The 20,842-nt window shown below is 40.2% G+C and overlaps 1 protein-coding gene across 4 annotated transcripts in view; it reads left to right on the top strand.

Moving 5' to 3' along the window:
- The first annotated feature begins 470 nt into the window (after nt 1-470).
- The window catches only part of SLC35A3 (solute carrier family 35 member A3), a 76,488-nt gene continuing 56,116 nt past the window's right edge, over nt 471-20,842 (top strand). The window contains exon 1 of one of the 4 annotated variants that reach the window (XM_049880274.1): nt 471-649. Coding sequence is in view for 2 of the 4 variants with exons in the window: in XM_049880273.1 (XP_049736230.1) it covers nt 1,130-1,147 (18 nt within the window). In the remaining 2 variants the exon portion in view is untranslated. The other 3 variants (XM_049880272.1, XM_049880273.1, XM_049880271.1) reach the window with 3 other exon arrangements.

Here is a 20,842-nt window from a genome sequence, read left to right as displayed (position 1 = left end):
TTTCGAATTGAACCAGCCTTTTTCCGGACTATCACGGTCACGGTCTCCCTTGGCATCCTGGGCCAGGTTTAATCTTATTCGTTTTTAGCGTCAATGACAGGCATTTTTAGAGCCGGGTTCTTTTGCTTCCTGGATCCGCCTCCGCACTCCCTCTCAGGGTCCTTTGCCCCAAAGGACTTTGCCCTTTCTTTCGCAGCTGGGAACCCTGGCACCCTCCGCAACCACAAAGCCCCGCAGAGGCCCCCGGTGGGAGCCCAGCTGTCTACCTCGTTCCTTCGGAACCCTTCCAGCAGGAGGCAGTGCCCCCGGCGGTGACGCGACGGTGAAGCCCTGACAGGGGGCTGCCCGCAGAGAGGCCAGGTGCCTCTCTTTCCGGACGGAGCTGGCAAGTGCCGAGCCGGGGCTGCCAAACCGGAGCCGGGAACGGCGTTTGTCCGGGCCGAGGCGGAAGCCGGAGCATTAGGCAGACGGGACCGCGGGAACCCGGAAACGCCTGGAGCTCGCCGGTCTGGCGGCTGCGAAGGTGGCGGGTGTCGGCGGCACTGCGAATCAGCGGTCGCGAGGCAACCGGCAGGCTCGGCAGCCTGGGGCGCCGGTCGGAGCTGAACCGCGGCCCTCACTGCGCGCAGCCGGGCCAGCTGCGCGGGAGGTGAGCTCTGGGCGCTCCTGGCTAGAGGCCAGTGCCGGGAGGCTGGCTGGCGACTGCGGCGGCGCAGGAGGCTCCTAGGCAAGCCCTGGTAGCTCCTGGAGGGAGAGGGGGGATGCACGGGGCTGACGTGAATGCCGTCTAGGTGAAGAGGTCGGTGTTGGGGACATGAAGTATCAGCTAAGTTGAGGTGGGAGCGAATGAGGTGACACGTTGTAATTCTGCGGCACGATGTGCGGAACGTGCTGGGTGGAGGAGGAAAAAGGGCCTCAAGAAAGGGGTGTGTCAAGCGAATGAAAACGGCTGTGTGTGCCTGAGAGCGTGGGGCTTAGGGAGCACGGGGACCTGTGGGCCAACCTGGCGGTCAGTCGTTCCTTCCGTGAAGGCCCTGCGAATTCCTGCTCGTTGTGTAGCCCTGTGGTAGGCACGGATCCACCAGACCTGGAGGACTTTAGCCTCCAGGAGCCACAGGGATTTCAAGAAATGGAAAGGCTGCCCGTGGTAAGGCTAAATTCAAAGGGAGGGACTCTCTGAGGCTGTGTGGGATTGCCTTCACAATAGGGGTGTGTGTGTGTGTGTGTGTGTGTGTGTGTGGTGTGTGTGTGTGGTGTGTATGTGTGCATGTGTGTGTAGAATAGGGTGTGTGTGTGTGTTGGGGATGGGTTTAGTGTTGAGGGAACGAAAAAAAAAATTTTTTGCATTAATATTAGAGAGTACACCAAGCTTTTATGTCATCCACAGGTAAATGTTTAAAAAACTCCGTTTGTTTTTTCATCTCATTCTTTTCAATTTCTATTTTGGTGTATGTTTTACAAGGTACATAATTTACTGGTTTGGAGTGCAGTGTATATAATTGATAAATAAATATGCATATGTTAGGGATTCCTACTGAAAGAAAACTTTTAACCGTGGTGTATATGATAAAAAAGGAGCCCTGGTGGTACGCAGTGGTTAGAGCGCTCAGCTGCTAACCCAAAGGTCAGTGTTTTGAACCCACCAACAGCTCTGGGGGGGAGAAAAGACCTGGCAATCTTCTCCAGTAAAATATTACAGCCCAGGAGACCCTATGGGACAGTTCTACTCTGTTCTATAGAGTTGCTGAGTCGAAATCAACATGACAAGGTATGCTAAAAATGTTTGGTTATCACTCTTCCATGGCAAGAGCTCCTAACCTGAGGTTTGTGGACTGAGAATCTCACGATAGGCTTTAGGGAGCCTGTGAATACTCTGAAATTATAGGCAAAATTTTGTGAGTCTGTACATTTCTTTGGAGGACTGTAGCTTTTACTACATTCCCAAAAAGATCCATGACTTCTTCCAAAGGTTGAGCACCTCTGTTATTGAGGACTGAGAACTCAATAACTCCATTCATCCAGTCTTACCCTCTTGCCAAGTTTAGAGGATATATCTGATGTCATTGCTCAAACCCACAGTGTGACTGGGTTTGCAGTCCTTTTCCGTCTGGCAGTGGATGCAGTTGTAGTGCCTTTCTGGTGGTGTAATGGTCAAGAGTTCAGCAGCTAACCAAAGGCTGGCAGTTCAGTCCTTAGAAACCGTGTGGGGCAGTTCTGTCCTGCCCTATTCGGTTGCTTTGAGTTGGAATCCACTTGATGACAATGGTGTTTTGTTTTTTTTTTTTTTTGGCAGGGGTAGGGGGTTGGAGTTTGGTCTTTACAGGTGTTTGAGCTCTCTTTGTTGCACAATCAACTGGTTCATCATTTCCCACCTATTTCTTGAGAGAAGGATTTTAATTAACATGTTTATTTAAACCACTAAACACCTCTCAGTACAGGAACATTGGTGCAAATGAATTAAAGAATAGTATTAAACGTAGTGATGGGTCTTGCTTACTAAACCACCGGCATTTCACTACTTAAACAAACTGAACTTTTTATTATGGTCTATTAAATGCAGAATTTGAAAATGGAACCAGTGTTAAATTTTTTGTTTTTAGAATCAACCTTCAGCTTTGGTAGTTAAAGATGAAATTTGGTGCAGTTTCTAGGTGTTCTCATTCACTTTCACTGGTAAACTCAAGTTGTTTCTTTTTTATGGGTGACTTCTAAATTTACGTTCTGGTTCTAACCTCCCTCCCAAGTATTGATTCTACTTCTTCAGGATCTCAGATTTAGTTCTTCCCTTTTTCATTCCTGCTGCCTTCGTGCCAGGGCACTGGTGGTTCAGTGGTGAAGTGCTTGGCTACTTACTCTCTTGGTTACCTAGTGCTGCCATAACAGAAATACCACAAGTGGATGGCTTTAACAAAGAGAAATTTATTTTCTCACAGTCTAGCAGGTTACAAGTCCACATTCAGGGCATCAGCTGCAGGGGAAGGTTTTCTCTCTTTGTCGGCCCTGGAGGAAGGTCCTTGTCTTTAATCTTTCCCCGGTCAAGGAGCTTCTCAGGTGCAGGGACCCCGTGTCCAAAGGATGCACTCTGCTCCTGGTGCTGCTTTCTTGGTGATATGAGGTCCCCAACTCTCTGCTTGCTTACCTTTCCTTTTATCTCTTGATAAAAGGTGGTACAGGCCACACCCCAGGGCTACTCCCTTTACCTTGGACGAGGGAGGTGACCTGGGTAAGGGTGGTGTTACAATCTCACCTTAATCCTTTTAACATAAAATTACAATCACAAAATGGAGGACAACCACAGAATACTGGGAATCGCGGCCTAACCAATTTGATACACACATTTTGGGGGGAACATAATTCAGTCCTTGACATCTGCTAACCAAAATGTCGGCAGTTTGAATCCACCAGCCGCTCCTTGGAAACCCTGTGGGGTAGTTCTACTCTGTCCTATAGGGTTGCTATGAGTCAGAATCAACTTCACGCAATGGGATTTTTTTGTTTTTTTTGTTACGTTTGTGCTAAATCTGGTTCTTCTTTCTTCTTCTCATTTGCACTATTAGCAATACCTTCCAAACTGAACTTGCTGCCCTCTTGCAGACTTGCCTGTTCCCCCTCCAGTCACTTCCCTCTGCACAGCTTTTTAAAGCAAGCAAAGTCTTATGTTGCTCTTTGATCACTCTTCCTTCAAAAACATTCAGTGACTATTGGCTCCAGAATAAATTTAAATATCATTCATAGATATGAATTTATTAAACTTTATTAAAGTTCAGATCAATATGAATTTATAGTTTAACATTAAATTTTTACCCTCAAAAAATAAAGTGAATTAGGGGGAGAGCAATTAGGAGAATATAACAAGGTGTATATAAATTTTTGTATGAGACTGACTTGATTTGTAAACTTTCACTTAAAGCACAATAAAAATTAAAAAAAAAAAAAAAGTGAATCAAACCAAACCAGATGGGTTAAGTAACAAACCAAAACCCACTGCCATCGAGTCAATTCCAACTCATAATGACCCTGTAGGACAGAGTAGAACTGCCCCATAGGGCTTCTAAGGCTGTCTTTATGTGGCAGATTGCCACATTTTTTTTTTTTAATTTTTATTGTGCTTTAAGTGAAAGTTTCCAAATCAAGTCAGTCTCTCACACAAAAACTTATATATACCTTGCTACGTACTCCCAATTGCTCTCCCTCTAAAGAGACAGCCTGCATCCTCCTCTGCTCTCTAATTTTCGTGTCTATTTTGCCAGCTTCTAACCCCCTCTACCCTCTCATCTCCCCTCCACGGAGGAGATGCCAACGTAGTCTCAAGTGTCCACCTGATCCAAGAAGCTCAATCCTCACCAGCATCCATCTCCAACCCATTGTCCAGTCCAGTCCCTGTCTGAAGAGTTGGCTTTGGGAATGGCTTCTATCCTGGGGCAACAGGTCTGGTGGCCATGACCACCGGGATCCTTCTAGTCTCAGTCAGACCATTAAGTCTGGTCTTTTTAGGAGAATTTGGGGTCTGCATCCCACTGCTCTCCTGCTCCCTCAGGGGTTCTCTGTTGCTTGCCCTGTCAGGGCAGTCATCAGTTGTAGCTGAGCACCATCTAGCACTTCTAGTCTCAGGCCAATGTAGTCTCTGGCTTACGTGGCCCTTTCTGTCTCTCGGGCTCGTAATTACCTCGTATCCTTGGTGTTCTTCATTCTCCTTTGATCCAGGTGGGTTGAGACCAACTGATGCATCTTAGATGGCTGCTTGCTAGCATTTAAGACCCCAGACGCTTCTCTCCAAGGTGGGACGCAGAATGTTTTCTTAATAGATTTAATTATGCCAGTTGACTTAGATGTCCCCTGAAACCATGGCCCCCAAACCCCCACCCCTGCTATGCTGGCCTTCAAAGCATTCAGTTTATTCCGGAAACTTCTTTGCTTTTCTTTTAGTCCAGTTGCCTGTATTGTGTGTTGTCTTTCTGGTCACCTAAAGTAGTTCTTATTTACTATCTAATTAGTGAATGCCCCTCTCCCAGCCTCCCTCCCTCCCCCCTCTCTTAACCATCAATGAATATTTTCTTCTCTGTTTAAACTATTTCTTGAGTTCTTATAATAGTGGTCTTATACAATATTTGTCCTTTTGCAACTGACTAATTTCACTCAGCATAATGCCTTCCAGATTCCTCCATGTTATAAAATGTTTTACAGATTCATCAGTGCTCTTTATTGATGTGTAGTATTCCATTGTGTGAATATGACACAATTTATCCATTCATCCATCAATGGGCACCTTGGTTGCTTCCATCATTTTGCTATTATAAACAGTGCTGCAATGAACATGGGTGTGCATATATCTGTTCGTGTAAAGGCCCTTATTTCTCTAGGATATATTCCAAGGAGTGGGATTGCTGGATTGTATGGTAGTTCTATTTCTAGCTTTTTAAGGAAGCGTCAAATTGATTTCCAAAGTGGTTGTACCATTTTACATTCCCACCAGTAGTGTATAAGTATTCCAGTCTCTCCACAGCCTCTCCAACATTTATTGTTTTGTGTTTTTTGGATTAATGCCAGCCTTGATGGAGTGAGATGGAATCTCATTGTAATTTTGATTTGCATTTCCCTAATGGCTAATGATTGTGAGCATTTCCTCATGTATCTGTTAGCTGTCTGAATGTCTTCTTTAGTGAAGTGTCTGTTCATATCTTTTGCCCATTTTTTAATTGCATTATTTGTCTTTTTACAGTTTAGTTTTTGCAGTATCATGTAGATTTTAGAGATCAGGTGCTGATCGGAAAAGTCATAGCTAAAAACTTATTCCCAATCTGCCTCTTTACCCTTTTGGTGAAGTCTTTGGATGAACATAGATGTTTGATTTTTAGGAGCTCCCAATTAGATTGCCACATCTTTCTCCTTGATCAAAACATTTATTAATGGCAACCAGCATCAGCCATTTCTTCTGGTCTTGTGACAAAGGATATAGTTCATGAAGGTGATTAGTTCTGCAGTCTATTTCCTTCTCCATTTCCTGGGTCTCATTCTTCCTCTGTTGTTCCAGGCAAATAGAGACCAATTGTATCTTAAAAGCTTTCAAGCTTTTAAGACTCCAGGCACTACTCACTGAACTAAGAGGTAGAGCAGAAATTCTAAAAACAGTATTCGATCAATTGACTGGAGAGGCTCATGACACCTTCCTCCTAAACCTTTTAACCAAGAAAACTATACCCATGAGGTGTTTACTTGTACTTATGTAGTACGAACAGCTGTAGTCTTTTTTTTTGGCTGCTGTTTTTGTTGTAAAATTATATGCAACATTCTATTTACCCTTCCCCCTCTTTTTTTTTTTTCCGATGTAGTTTAGTGATATCAGCTACAAAAGTCAAGTTGTGTATCTCTTAGCCTTAGTCGATGCTAGTTTTCCCTCCATCATAGACAGAAATTGAGTACTTTCCAAAGAATGATTCTTGCCCCCCCACCCCTGCGCTAGGTAGTTTATATATTTTTAATGAAACCCATTGCCGTTGAGTCTATTCTGACTCATAGTTACCCTATAAAAAAGAAAAAAAAAATTATAGGACAGAGTAAAACTGCCTCATAGGGTTTCCAAGAAGCAGCTGGTAGATTCGAACTGCCGACCTTTTGGTTAGCGGCTGAGCTCTTAACCACTGTGCCACCAGTGCTTCTGTTGTGTTTTAGGTGAAGGTTTACAGAGCAAATTTCTCGTTCAATAATTTATGCACAAATTGTTCTGTGACATTGGTTGCAATCCCTGGAATGTATCAGCACTCTCCCCTTTACCACCACGAGTTCCCTGTTTCCATTCATCCTGTTTTCCCATCCCTTCCTGCCTTCTCATCTTTGCTTTTGGGCTGATGCTGCCCTTTTGATCTCATATAAATGATTGTTCTACGGAGCACTTTCCTCATGGGTGTTATTGTTTATTTTATAGATATGTCTATTATTTGGTTGAAAAGTGATCTCCAGGAGTGTCTTTACTTCCAAGTTAGAAGGGTGTCTAAAGACCATAGTCTCGGGGGTTCCTCCAGTCTCTCTCAGTAAGTCTGGTCTTTTAAAAAATGAATTTGAATATTGTTCTATGTATATTTTTTCCCACTCTAACTGGTACCTTCTATTGTGATCCTAGTTAGAGTAGTCGATAGTGGTAGCTGGACACCCTCTTTTGGTCTCAGACTAGTGGAGGCTGTGGTTCCTGTGGCCCATTAGTCCTTTGGACTAATTACTTCATTGAGTCTTTGTTTTTCTCTGGACAGAAAGAGATCAATAGTTGTATCTTAGATGCCCATTCTCAAGCTTTTAAGACTCCAGTCACTTCTCACCTAAGTAGGATGTAGAACGTTGTCTTTATGAACGATTTTATGCCAGTTGACCTAGAAGATTCAGAAGAGGACGTGGAATGAGGGATGTCATTGCTGATGTCAGATGGATCTTGGATGAAAACAGAGGATACCAGAAATATGTTTATCTGTGTTTTATTGACTGTGCAAAGGCATTTGACTATGTGAACCATAACAAATTATGGATAACAATGTGAAGAATGGGAATTCCAGAACACTTAATTGTGCTCATGAGATCAAGAGGCAGCCAGTTGAACAGAACAAGAGGATACTGCATGGTTAAAAGTCAGGAAAGGCATGCATCAGGGTTGTATCCTTTCACCATACTTACTCAATCTGTATGCTGAGCAAATAATCTGAGAAGCTGAACTATATGAAGAAGAACTCTGCGTCAGGATTGGAGGAAGGCTCATTAACAACCTGCATTATGTAGATGACAACCTTGCTGAAAGTGAAGAGAACTTGAAGCACTTACTGATGAAGATCAAAGACCACAGCCTTCAGTATGGATTACACCTCAACATAAAACAAAAATCCTCACAACTGGACCGATATGCAACATCATGATAAAGGGAGAAAGGATTGAAGTTGTCAAGGATTTCATTTTACTTGGATCCACCATCAATAGCCATGGAAGCAGCAGTCAAGAAATCAAAAGACACATTGCACTGGGCATATGTGCTGCAAAGGACCTCTTTAAAGTGTTGAAAAGCAAAGATGTCACTTCAAGGAATAAGGTGTGCCTTACCCAAGCCATGCTGTTTTCAGTTGCCTCATAAGCATGCGAAAGCTGGCCACTGAATAAGGATGACAGAAGAAGAATTTACAGCTTTGAATTGTGGTGTTGGCCAAGAGCATTGAGTATACTATGGACTGACAAAAGGATGAACAAATGTCTTGGAAGAAGTACAGCCAACATGCTCCTTAGAAGCAAGGATGGTGAGACTGCATCTCACATACATTGGACATGTTATCATGAGGGATCAGTCCCTGGAGAAGGACATCATGCTTGGTAAAGTAGGGAGCCAGTGAAAAATAGGAACATTCTCAGCAAGGGGGATTGACACAGTGGCTGCAACAATGGGCTGAAGCATAATAATGATTGTGAGGATGGTGCAGGACAGACCAGTGTTTCGTTCTGTTGTACATAGCGTCACTATGAGTTGGAACCTACTTGACAGCACCTAACAACAATAGCAAGATACCTAGAAGTTCTCCAGGTAAAGAACAACAGCAAGATACCTAGAAGTTCTCCAGGTAAAGAAAGGGAGAGTTTTTTTTTTTTTTTAAGAAGAGGATATTTCTTCAGAGACGGAATGAAAGAACAAGTGTTTGAGACAGTTTATGGCAGGAAATTTAGGTTGGGGCCAGATTATGAGAGACTCTTCTATGTGAAACAATTTGGACTGTATCCTCTATGAGGTAGAGAGACTGTTAAACTTTACAACCAGGGAAAGAATGCTACTCTTGATTAAGATTTGTGCTTTATGGAGGATAGATTATAGAGTTGGAAAGTCTGAAGCCTTTCCCTCTCAGGTAGGAGGCAGAGTGATAGAGATAAGACTGTTAGGAGAAATGAATAATAAATTTTGAACAAGTGTGTGTTCATATTCTGTGTCATTTATAAGCCCATATTATATAAGCAGCTTACCTGGGAGTGGCTGCAGTTCATGTTTAGAAAGGGTGGTGGTTAAAGCAAAAATGGCCCAGAAGGTAATTGCATTCTAACATTGGAATCTTTTCCTTAAGGAAGTGGGAATCTTCCCTTAATTACTCGGGCACAATTAACAGCTAGGGTTAAAAATAGCTTTAAGGGCATCTATGCAAAGCCAACAGCCAATATCACTCTAAATGGAGAGAACCTGAAAGCATTTCCCTTGAGAACGGGAACCAGACAAGGATGCCCTTTATCACCACTCTTATTCAACATCGTGTTGGAAGTCTTAGCCAGGGCAATTAGGCTAGACAAAGAAATAAAAGGTATCCGGATTGGCAAGGAAGAAGTAAAGTTATCACTATTTGCAGATGACATGATTATATACACAGAAAACCCTAAGGAATCCTCCAGAAAACTACTGAAACTAATAGAAGAGTTTGGCAGAGTCTCAGGTTATATAATAAACATACAAAAATCACTTGGATTCCTCTACATCAACAAAAAGAACACCGAAGAGGAAATAACCAAATCAATACCATTCACAGTAGCCCCCAAAAAGATAAGATACTTAGGAATAAATCTTACCAAGGATGTGAAAGACCTATACAAAGAAAACTACAAAGCTCTGTACTACAAGAAATTCAAAAGGACATACTTAAGTGGAAAAACATACCCTGCTCATGGATAGGAAGACTTAACATAGTAAAAATGTCTATTCTACCAAAAGCCATCTATACATTTAATGCACTTCCGATCCAAATTCCAATGTCATATTTTAAGGGGATAGAGAAACAAATCACCAATTTCATATGGAAGGGAAAGAAGCCCCGGATAAGCAAAGCACTACTGAAAAAGAAGAAGAAAGTGGGAGGCCTCACCTTACCCGACTTCAGAACCTATTATACAGCCACAGTAGTCAAAACAGCCTGGTATTGGTACAACAACAGACACATAGACCAATGGAACAGAATTGAGAACCCAGACATAGATCCATCCACGTATGAGCAGCTGATATTTGACAAAGGACCAGTGTCAATTAACTGGGGAAAAGATAGTCTTTTTAACAAATGGTGCTGGCATAACTGGATATCCATTTGCAAAAAAATGAAACAGGACCCATACCTCACACCATGCACAAAAACTAACTCCAAGTGGATCAAAGACCTAAACATAAAGACTAAAACGATAAAGATCATGGAAGAAAAAATTGGGACAACCCTAGGAGCCCTAATACAAGGTATAAACAGAATACAAAACATTACCAAAAATGATGAAGAGAAACCCGATAACTGGGAGCTCCTAAAAATCAAACACCTATGCTCATCTAAAGACTTCTCCAAAAGAGTAAAAAGACCACCTACAGACTGGGAAAGAATTTTCAGCTATGACATCTCCGATCAGCGCCTGATCTCTAAAATCTACATGATTCTGTCAAAACTCAGCCACAAAAAGACAAACAACCCAATCAAGAAGTGGGCAAAGGATATGAACACACATTTCACTAAAGAAGATATTCAGGCAGCCAACAGATACATGAGAAAATGCTCTCGATCATTAGCCATTAGAGAAATGCAAATTAAAACTACGATGAGATTCCATCTCACACCAGCAAGGCTGGCATTAATCCAAAAAACACAAAATAATAAATGTTGGAGAGGCTGCGGAGAGATTGGAACTCTCATACACTGCTGGTGGGAATGTAAAATGGTACAACCACTTTGGAAATCTATCTGGCGTTATCTTAAACAGTTAGAAATAGAACTACCATACAACCCAGAAATCCCACTCCTAGGAATATACCCTAGAGATACAAGAGCCTTCATACAAACAGATATATGCACACCCGTGTTTATTGCAGCTCTGTTTACAATAGCAAAAGGTTGGAAGCAACCAAGGTGTCCATCAACGGATGAATGGGTAAATAAATTGTGGTATATTCACACAATGGAATACTACGCATCGATAAAGAACAGTGACGAATCTGTGAAACATTTCATAACATGGAGGAACCTGGAAGGCATTATGCTGGGCGAAATTAGTCAGAGGCAAAAGGACAAATATTGTATAAGACCACTATTATAAGATCTTGAGAAATAGTAAACCTGAGAAGAACACATACTTTTGTGGTTACGAGGGGGGGAGGGAGGGAGGGTGGGAGAGGGTTTTTTTTATTGATTAATCAGTAGATAAGAACTGCTTTAGGTGAAGGGAAAGACAACACTCAATACATGGAAGGTCAGCTCAATTGGACTGGACCAAAAGCAAAGAAGTTTCCGGGGTAAAATGAATGCTTCAAAGGTCAGCGGACCAAGCGCAGGGGTCTGGGGAAAATGGTTTGCGGGGACTTCTAAGTCAATTCGCAAAATAATTCTATTATGAAATCATTCTGCATCCCACTTTGAAATATGGCGTCTGGGGTCTTAAATGCTAACAAGCGGCCATCTCAGATGCAGCAATTGGTCTCAACCCACCTGGAGCAAAGGAAAATGAAGAACACCAAGGCCACACGACAACTAAGAGCCCAAGAGACAGAAAGGGCCACATGAACCAGAGACCTACATCATCCTGAGACCAGAAGAACTAGTTGGTGCCCGGCCACAATCGATGACTGCCCTGACAGGGAGCACAGCAGAGGACCCCTGAGGGAGCAGGAGATCAGTGGGATACAGACCCCAAATTCTCATAAAAAGACCAAACTTAATGGTCTGACTGAGACTGGAGGAATCCCGGCGGCCATGCTCCCCAGACCTTCTGTTGACACAGGACAGGAACCATCCCCGAAGACAACGCATCAGAAATGAAAGGGACTGGCCAGCGGGTGGGAGAGAGATGCTGATGAAGAGTGAGCTAATTATATCAGGTGGACACTTGAGATTGTGTTGGCAACTCTTGTCTGGAGGGGGGATGGGAGGATAGAGAGAGAGGGAAGCTGGCAAAATTGTCAAGAAAGGAGAGACTGAAAGGGCTGACTCAAGAGGGGGAGAGCAAGTGGGAGTAGGGAGTGAGATGTATGTAAACTTATATGTGACAGACTGATTGGATTGTAAACGTCACTTGAAGCTTAATAAAAGTTATTAAAAAAAAAAATAGCTTTAAAATTCCTGACAGTTTGTCAGACCATAAATCCATAAAACCTAGATCACTCTACATGTTCTCCTAAGTTTCAGTTAAATTATTTTTATCGCTAAACACGTTTAGAAATTTCTGATCGGATGTGAATGCTACAAAGGAAAATGTTTTAGGTTTATCCTCAGACTGACTTAAATAGCCAGCCATTATTCTTGTGTACCCTTGTACATTTTAATACTGAAGTACTTGAAAAATTGTTGGGAAATGTTGTTACCTTTTTATTAATGTTAGTAGTAGCCTACTTGAGAATAGTGGAGTATGAACAAAAAACTTAAAACTGGGAATTTTTTCTAGCTTATAAAGTTTATATCTGATTGTCTGTTATTGATATTTTAGGTTGTAAAAAAAGACAGTAATAAAAATAGTGATGATCTCAACTTTCTTTTGCATTTTGTATCCTTTAGAATAGCAAAAATATCAATGCTTTCTAAGTAAAATCCTAGTAGAAGAATTACTTTGTAATATTAGTCAAGTTCTAGTCTTCCTTATAAGTTGTAATTATTATTTTAATCAGGTAAGTAAACTGCGAGGTGTAAAGTGGTTTAGTTGCTTAGTTAATAAGTTAATAGAATTGCTATTTGAACCTGTTTCAATCTGATGTCAGTGCTTGTTGCCTTGTAGGATAAATATGCTCAACCTTTTAACCATTTTTGTGAACAAAGTGGATGGGCTTTGAGTTTTCCATGAGAGATGATCACTAGAGTAATATTAATTTGGTATTACCGTTTTGTTAATAATCCACCATTTATTTAAAAAAAAAAATTTTTTTTTTTTAGTACATACTGTGATCCTGGGATTGTCCTACATATTCTTCTATATAACCAAGGTTTTCTGATAACTGATTCTTTTAAATATTGAAATTAAATTTAAATCCAGTCTTCTTCCAATATATATTAAATGCTTCCTGCCTGAATAAACATAGAATAAAGCATATTTTAATTTTTTAAAATATAGATTTAAATCCTTGTGTTAATTTCCTGTGACTGTCGTAAGCCCCAAATTTGATGGCTTAAAACAAGGGAAATGTATTCTCTCATAGTTCTGGAGGCTAGAAGTACAAAATCAGTATCACTCAGTGGAAATCAAAGTGTTGGCAGGGCTACACTCTCTGCATAGGCTCTAGGGGAGAATCCATCCTCACCTCTTCAGGCTTTTGGTGGTTACTGGTATTTCTTGGCTTGTAGCCACACCACTCCAGTCTTCAAAGCCAGTGTCTTCAAATCTCTCTCTACTCTGTTTTCACATTGCTTTCTCTCGTGTGTCTGTTTTCTCTTCTGACTCTTATAACGACACTTGTTATGGCACTTAGGGCCCACCTGAATAATTCAGGGTAATCTCTCCATTTCAAGATCCTTAACTTAATCCCTCCTCAAAATCCCTTTTTCCAAATAAAGTAACACACGTTGCAGGAATTAGGGCCTGACTATCACTGGGAGTCGTTATTCAGCCTACTACAATCCTCAAGGAGCCCTGGTGGTACAGTGGTTAAGAACATGGCTGCTGACCAAAAGATCAACAGTTTAAATCCTCCAGCTGCTCCTGGGAAACCCAGTGGGACCGTTCTGCTCTGTCCTGTAGGGTCAAGTGTATTTTGTTGTCTGGTCATATGCTAGGTACTAGGTACAGAGATTTAAAAAATATAAAAAGAATATATGATCCTAAAACCTTGCAGAGTTGTAAAGTCAATTTACTTTTTATTTCTGCCTACTACAGGATCAGATTTTGGATTACATTTTCAGAAATGTCTCCTCTGCAGCTAAAGGAGATGAGGTTTTCTTCTAGGCAATTATAGATGCTTTCTGATTTCTCACTGGGACATTGGGCTATGATTTTAGAGGTTTAAGTTCATTTATTTTTCTCCAAGTTTTCCAGCTTATTTTGAAGCAATCAGTGGACATCATTATACACCTGTTTCCAATAAAATGTTCTGTGGTAGCAACTACTTGATCATCCAAAATATTGTCTTCTATAGGCCTTGATTACAGGTGTCTACCATTGATAATTTAAGTAACTTTTTCTTCTGCATAATGAGCGACCAGTATCATCTTTATCACTGTTAATATGGTCATTAATGGCTTTAAATCTAGTCAGATCACAGAACTGATTCCAGATTCCTATCCTTGTGGTTCTGTTACCCTGGAACCAATTTTGGTACCAATAAACTGTGTCAGGGTCCAATCAGGAAAGCAGAACCCTTTATTATTATAGAATAGGGATTTATAATAGGAATAAAATCTTTTACAATTGTAGAAGCAGAAGTAAAAGTCAAAGAAGCGGGTATTGGAGGATCACAGAAAGTCATTAACCAGCCTTCCTGAAACAATTGCGTTAATAGACAAGTTAGAGCCATCAGAGGGCTCTGGGAAGCCAGTCAGTCATGTCTTGCTGTCAGAGTGTGACCATGAAGTGGAGCTAGTAGAAAAGTTTATGGAAGGTTGTCACCTATGCATAGCTGTTACCTCTGTGTCCATAGCCAAGAGTTTGGTGGAGAGCCTAGGACCACTGTTGGTCAGTAGGGTCAGAAGTTGGGAAGAAGAGCTGAAACAGAACGGGAGAGTGAGGATAAACTGGAACCTGCCAGCACACCTGTGTCTGTTTTCCCACATTTAACCCCAGCAGCCTTCAGAGAGTGATGGCTCCTGCTTTACTTCTGCATATTATTGTGTATATATTGTTTTTGGCCAATTCTAACCTGGCATCATACAGAGAAAAGGCTTTTTGGGAACTGTTTGAGCTTAACCAGGTTGACACGGTATAGTATAAGGTGCCATCCTTTCCCTATAATGTTTTCCTGTTGCACCCTGTACTTCCTGGTCATAGCAGTTTGCATAGTTATACTGTTTATTGAATTATCTGAATAATACTTGTCTTCCATGCTAGAGAGTAAGCTCCAGGAAGAAACAGATTATATTTGTCTTGTTCACCATTGTGTACCCAATGCTCATTGCAGTGCCTGACTATAAAAAGTATGTCTTAAATATTTGATGGCTGGTTGCCATATGAATGAATAGTTGTATGATACTTTATTTCCTTCTGCCCCCAGCCTCATTAGTGTTGAACTAATGGTTAATGTCTGAAGACCTACCCGGGTTTTATACTAGACTCTGTTCTTTATAAATACCTTTAACGCCTGCCTTTAGCAGTAAGTGATGGAAAATGATCAAACAGAAAGTGGTATAGCAGAATAGTATGGCGATGGGGAGATGGGAGAGTGAGAAGGAGTATGTTTTTACAGGGGCACACGTTGGAAAGGGATCTTAGAGCTAATCTTACTAGGTTATGCTTTTCCAAATCATTGAGCTTATGTAAAGAGAACAATCATACTGAAAAGTTTTTACCTAAAAATTAGAATGCAAATAGGTGTTATGTTTGTATAGTTGAAGAAATATTTGAATGCTATTGATTTTACCTGATGATAAGACTGAAAATTCTAGTCTATGAAAGAACAAGTTAAAAATTGTCAGTACTGTAACTTACTTACAGGTGATATTATCTTATATAAACAGATACCTGACACCTTCAGGAAGAAAGAGAAGGAGAAACAATGAAGACCTGTTTAACTTAGAATTTAATAGGAACCTGTAGGTGGTAAAGACTGATTGTTACATGCTATTGAGCAAGATTTTGGTTTTCTTAAGCACTTAAGAGTGAATGAGTTTAGTGGAGGTTAATGTTTTTGTTTCTATCGTAGAAATGTAAATGACCCGTTAAGTCATATTTCTTTCATTTATGTAAAAAATGGGATTTCAGAATTTTGCATAAGATTATTATAGATTTCAAGTACAACAGACTGTTGCTACATTTTTGAAGTTACTGTATTTACTTCTTGAGGTAGTTAGAAAAGAAGATACATAGACATCAGTGTCAGAAGTAAATCCAGTCGTGATTAATTTTATGTCATTATTTAGCATATAGGTTACATGTTAAAGTTTTGGCATCATGGAAAGTAATGGACAAAAAATTGCAGCTGAGCTCAGTATTTCCGTATTTATTTAGTTTTTCTGTTTATTCACTTGGAAAAACCTTAAAAGGTTTGTTTTTTTAAATAACTATCACTATTTCTTATTGGATCCCTGGTGGCACAACAGTTAAGAGCTCAGCTGCTAACCAAAAGGTTGGTAGGTAGTTTGAATCCACCAGGTGCTCCTTGGAAACCCTATGGGGCAGTTCTACTGTATCTTATAGGGTCACTATGAGTCAGAATCGACTCAATGGCAGCAGGTTTTGGTTTGGGAACTTGTTAGAAAGGCAAATTCTCAGCAGGGGTTCAGACCGGAATGAACCAGTTCAAAGCCTTGTGAAAATGTGAGGAAAAGAAGTTTAAATCATGCATACTTGATGCAGCCAAGACTTGGTGATCTGCTTCTGTAAAAATTGCAGCCAAGAAAACCTCATGGGACAGTTCTGCTCTGTGACATGAGGTGACTTGAGTCAAAAATTGACTGGATGCACTGAACAACAAAGTGTATTATGTTTGCTGTATGAAAAGAATAGTGTACATATACATAGATTATAATTATAATTATTATACAATAATTATGTAATAGTTACATATTATATATTATGTATATACTCAAATTTATAATTTAAAAATACAACTTTTAGATCAAAAATTGAAATTATATTAATAGAATCATAGTGTATGTATGTGTGCTGTGTTTTAGAACTGGAAGGGACCTGAGAAATCATGTAAAATGTTAAATTTTAGAAAAATAGCTTTAAAAATAGTTTTTGTAACATTTAGGAGGTAGTTGTTGAAAAATTTAAGATGTTATTAAAAGGAAGACAAATGTTCATTTGAAGAATGAATAAATAAAAGGCCCACTCATTTGATGGAACATTTTAGAGCTATTAAAAGAAGTGAAGTAGGTCTATATATCAGCATAAGTTGCAAAACATTGCTGATTAAAGTAAACAAGCTGCAAAATAATGTATATGGTCTGATGCCATGTAAAAAAAAATTTTTTTTTTTTTTAGTAAGGTATATTAAAATACTACTTATGGCTATATATATTTTTATAAAAATTTAAAAGTGGGTAAAGGGAGCCAACATGGTGCCATAGAAAGAAGCACCACACTGTCCCTCCACAACAAAAACCTGAGAAACTAAGTAAAACTGAGACAAATATCAATCCTGGAACCCTAAGCATCAAATGAAGGGATAAAGAACTCAACCAAGGACTGAATGGGATAAGAAACTGACAGGGAACAGAGAGCTAGGACAGCTACAGGGTGGAGGTCTTCTATCAGCTAATGAGGCATGGATTCGCTATCTTGGACCTCTTAGCCACCAAGAACAGCAGACAGAGTACGGGAAGGCAGCTTCATGGAGCTTCCAGGAGGAGACAGAGCACCCACTAACTAGCGATACACAATCTCCCACCCCCGACCCCTCTTCCCCCTGCGTGGCCTCCACTGCTTTCTGGTGGGCCACAGTCACTCAGCTGGAGAGATGCTGGATCCCTTCTGCTTGGATTTGCCCCGCCCACACCGGCTGGCTCTTTTGGTGCCATTTTTTGTTGCTGTTGCTACTTTCTTTGGCTTCTTTTGGTTTCTTCTCTCTCTCTCTCACTTCCTTCCTTTCTTTTCTCTTGAACACCTGGCTCATTGTGCCATCTCTGTTCCTTCTTGACAGGCTATGCAATGCCGCTCAGCTGCAGAGACGCTCCCCCAGTCCATACCACCACACCAGTGGGCTCCCTTGGGGCATTTTTTTTCTTCTTCTTTTCTTGGTTACTTGTTTCTCTCTTCTTTCCTTCCTTACCCTTCTCCCAAACACCTGGTGCCATGTGCAATCTCTGCTCCTTCTTGACAGGCTGTGTAGCACTGCTGTGCCAGGGACCCACTTCGGTGGGCTCCCTTAGGCGTTTTTTTTTTCCCCTATGTCTCTCTGTCTTCTTTCCTTCCCTTCTCCCAACCACCTGGCACCTTTTTTTCTCAGTTTCTTGTCTAGCTGTACATTCCTTCCTTTCCTTTCTCCTGACCACCTGGCCCCGTGTCCCTTTCTCTCTTTTTTTAAAAATCTGCACCATAGCTGAGAGACTGGCCCTGACCATTGGACAAGGCAGTGAGTATCGTGCTCACAGAAGAGCCAACAACAAAGAACGCCCAGCCTGCTGGCCCAGATATAACCAAATAAAACCAAAAAGCAGGACAAAAAAACAAATCTGCAGTCAGTAAATGAAGAAAATATTTACTGAATGTCTTGAAGACAGCAGACAATATCAAAACACATTAAAAAAAAACAGGACAAGATTATTCCAGTAGGCATCCAAAATAAAACACCAGATGACCTTCCAGTAGGAAAAAAGGCACTGAAACTATCTGATAGGAAATTCAGATCTCTAGTATTCATGGCCATCCAAAAGATGAAGGAAAAAGCAGACAAAATAAGGAAAAAATAGACAAAATCATGGAAAATACAGACTAATTCATGGAAAAGACAAAACAATGGAAGAATTCAGGAAAATAATTCAGAAACAAAATGTCAAAGTAAACTCAGCACGAGAAATCATACAAAAATAGCAATTAGAAATTGAAAAGATAAACAACAAGATTTCAGAAATGGACAGTGTCATAGAAGGTTTGAGGAGCAGGTTTGAAACAATGGAAGACAAGATCAATGAAATTGAAGACAAATCCTTGGATACCACTTTGAGGACAAATCAGAGAAAAGAATAAAGAAACCCTGAGAATGATGTGGGATACAATCAAAAGCAAAAATTTGCAAGTGATTGGAGTTCTAGAACAAGGGGAGAAAATGTAAAACACAGAGAGGATCATTGAAGAATTGCTGGCAGAAAACTTCCTTAATATCATGAAAGATGAAAAGCTGACCATCCAGGAAGCTCAACAAACCCCATATGGGATAGACCTCAAAAGAAAAACACCAAGGCATATCATAATCACATTTGCTAAAAAAAAAAAAAAAAAGAAGAAGAAATAATCCTGAGAGCAGGTTGAGTAAAAAGAAAAGTCACATATAGAGGGGAAACAATAAGACTAAGCTGTGATTACTTGGCAGAAACCACGCAGGTGAGAAGGCAATGGGATGACATATATAAAACCTTGAAAGAAAAAATTGCCAGCCAAGAATAATGTATTCTGCAAAACTCTCGCTCAAATATGATGGCGAAATTAGGACATTTCCAGATAAACAACTTAAGAGAATATGTAAAAATGAAACTTACAAGAATTATTAAAAGGAGTCCTTCAGTTAGAGAACCAATAACGTCGGACAACAGCCTGAATCTAGGACACAAGGCCACATCAGTCAGATACCAACTTAGGTAATGAACTCTCAAAACAAAACTAAAAGATTTACAACAGGCAACCAGGTTAATATGTAAATGACAACATCAGAACAAATGAGAGGAAGTCAAGGCGATATCAAGTAATAAAAGATCAGTTCAACTTAGAAAGATAAGGGTACATTTCAAGGTAACCACAAAGAAACTTAACAAACCTATTCTTTAAAATAAAGAAGAAAAACATAAAGTCTCAGTAAACACAAAATGTATGAACACAAAAGAAAGGAAAAAAAAATCCACAAACAAAAGGAATTCAGCACAGGAGATTAAGAGAACAAAGAAAATGTCAGCACTGTGAAATGACAGTGATAAACTTACACCTGGCAATAATCACACTGAACATAAATGGCTTAAACGTACCCATAAAGACACAGAGTGACAGAATGGATGAAAAACAGGACTTCAATATGCTGTCTGCAAGAGACTCCCCTTAGAAACAAAGAGAAAAATTTATTAAAAATCAAAGAATGGAAAAAAAATGTATCAAGCAAGCAGCTACCAAAAAAGAGCAGGAGTGACAATGCTAATCTCAGATAAAGTGGACTTTAAAACAAAATCCACCATAAAAGACAAAGAAGGGCATTATATAATGATTAATGGGACAATCCATCATGAAGATGTAACCATAATAAATACCTACACACCCAATGACAGGGCTCTAAAATACATAAAATAAACTCTAACAGCACTGAAAAGAGAAATTGACAGTTCCACAATAATAGGAGACTTGAACACACCACTCAGTAAAGGACAGAACATCTAGAAAGAAACCCAGTGAAGATAACAGAAAATCTAAGGGCGACAATCAGCCAACGTGACCTCATAGATGTATATAGAACACTACACCCAACAGCAGCAAAGTTTACATTCTTTTGCAGTGAACATGGAACATTTTTCAGAATAGGCCACATCTTTGGCCACAGAGCAACCTCAACAAAGTCCAAAACATTGAGATAATACAAAGTATCTTCTCTGATTACAACGCCATCAAAATTAAAATTAATAACAAGAAGAGCAAGGAAAAAAAATTCAAGTACATGGAAACTGAATAACACCCTGCTTAAAAACCACTGAGCAATAGAAGAAACCAAAGATGGAATAAAAAAATTCCTAGAGTCAAATGAGAATGAAGACGTATCATACCAAAACCTTTGGGGAACAGCAAAGGCAATGCTCAGGGGTCAATTTATAGCAATAGATGCACATATCAAAAAAGAACGGGACAAAATCAAAACATTAGGTACACAACTCAAACAAATCAAAAGAGAACAGCAAAAGAAGCCACAGCCACCAGAAGAAAGGAAATAAAGACCAGAGCAGAAATAAATGAAATAAGAGAATAGAAAAACAATAGAAAGTATCAACAAAACCAAAAGTTCTTTGAAAGGATCAACAAAATTGACAAACCATTGGCTAAA

This window comes from Elephas maximus, chromosome 3 (genome assembly GCF_024166365.1).
Source record: "Elephas maximus indicus isolate mEleMax1 chromosome 3, mEleMax1 primary haplotype, whole genome shotgun sequence".
NCBI classification, from domain to species: Eukaryota; Metazoa; Chordata; class Mammalia; order Proboscidea; family Elephantidae; genus Elephas; species Elephas maximus.
The sequence above is the reverse complement of the archived record's forward strand: the minus strand, read 5'-3'. Positions and strand labels throughout refer to the sequence as shown.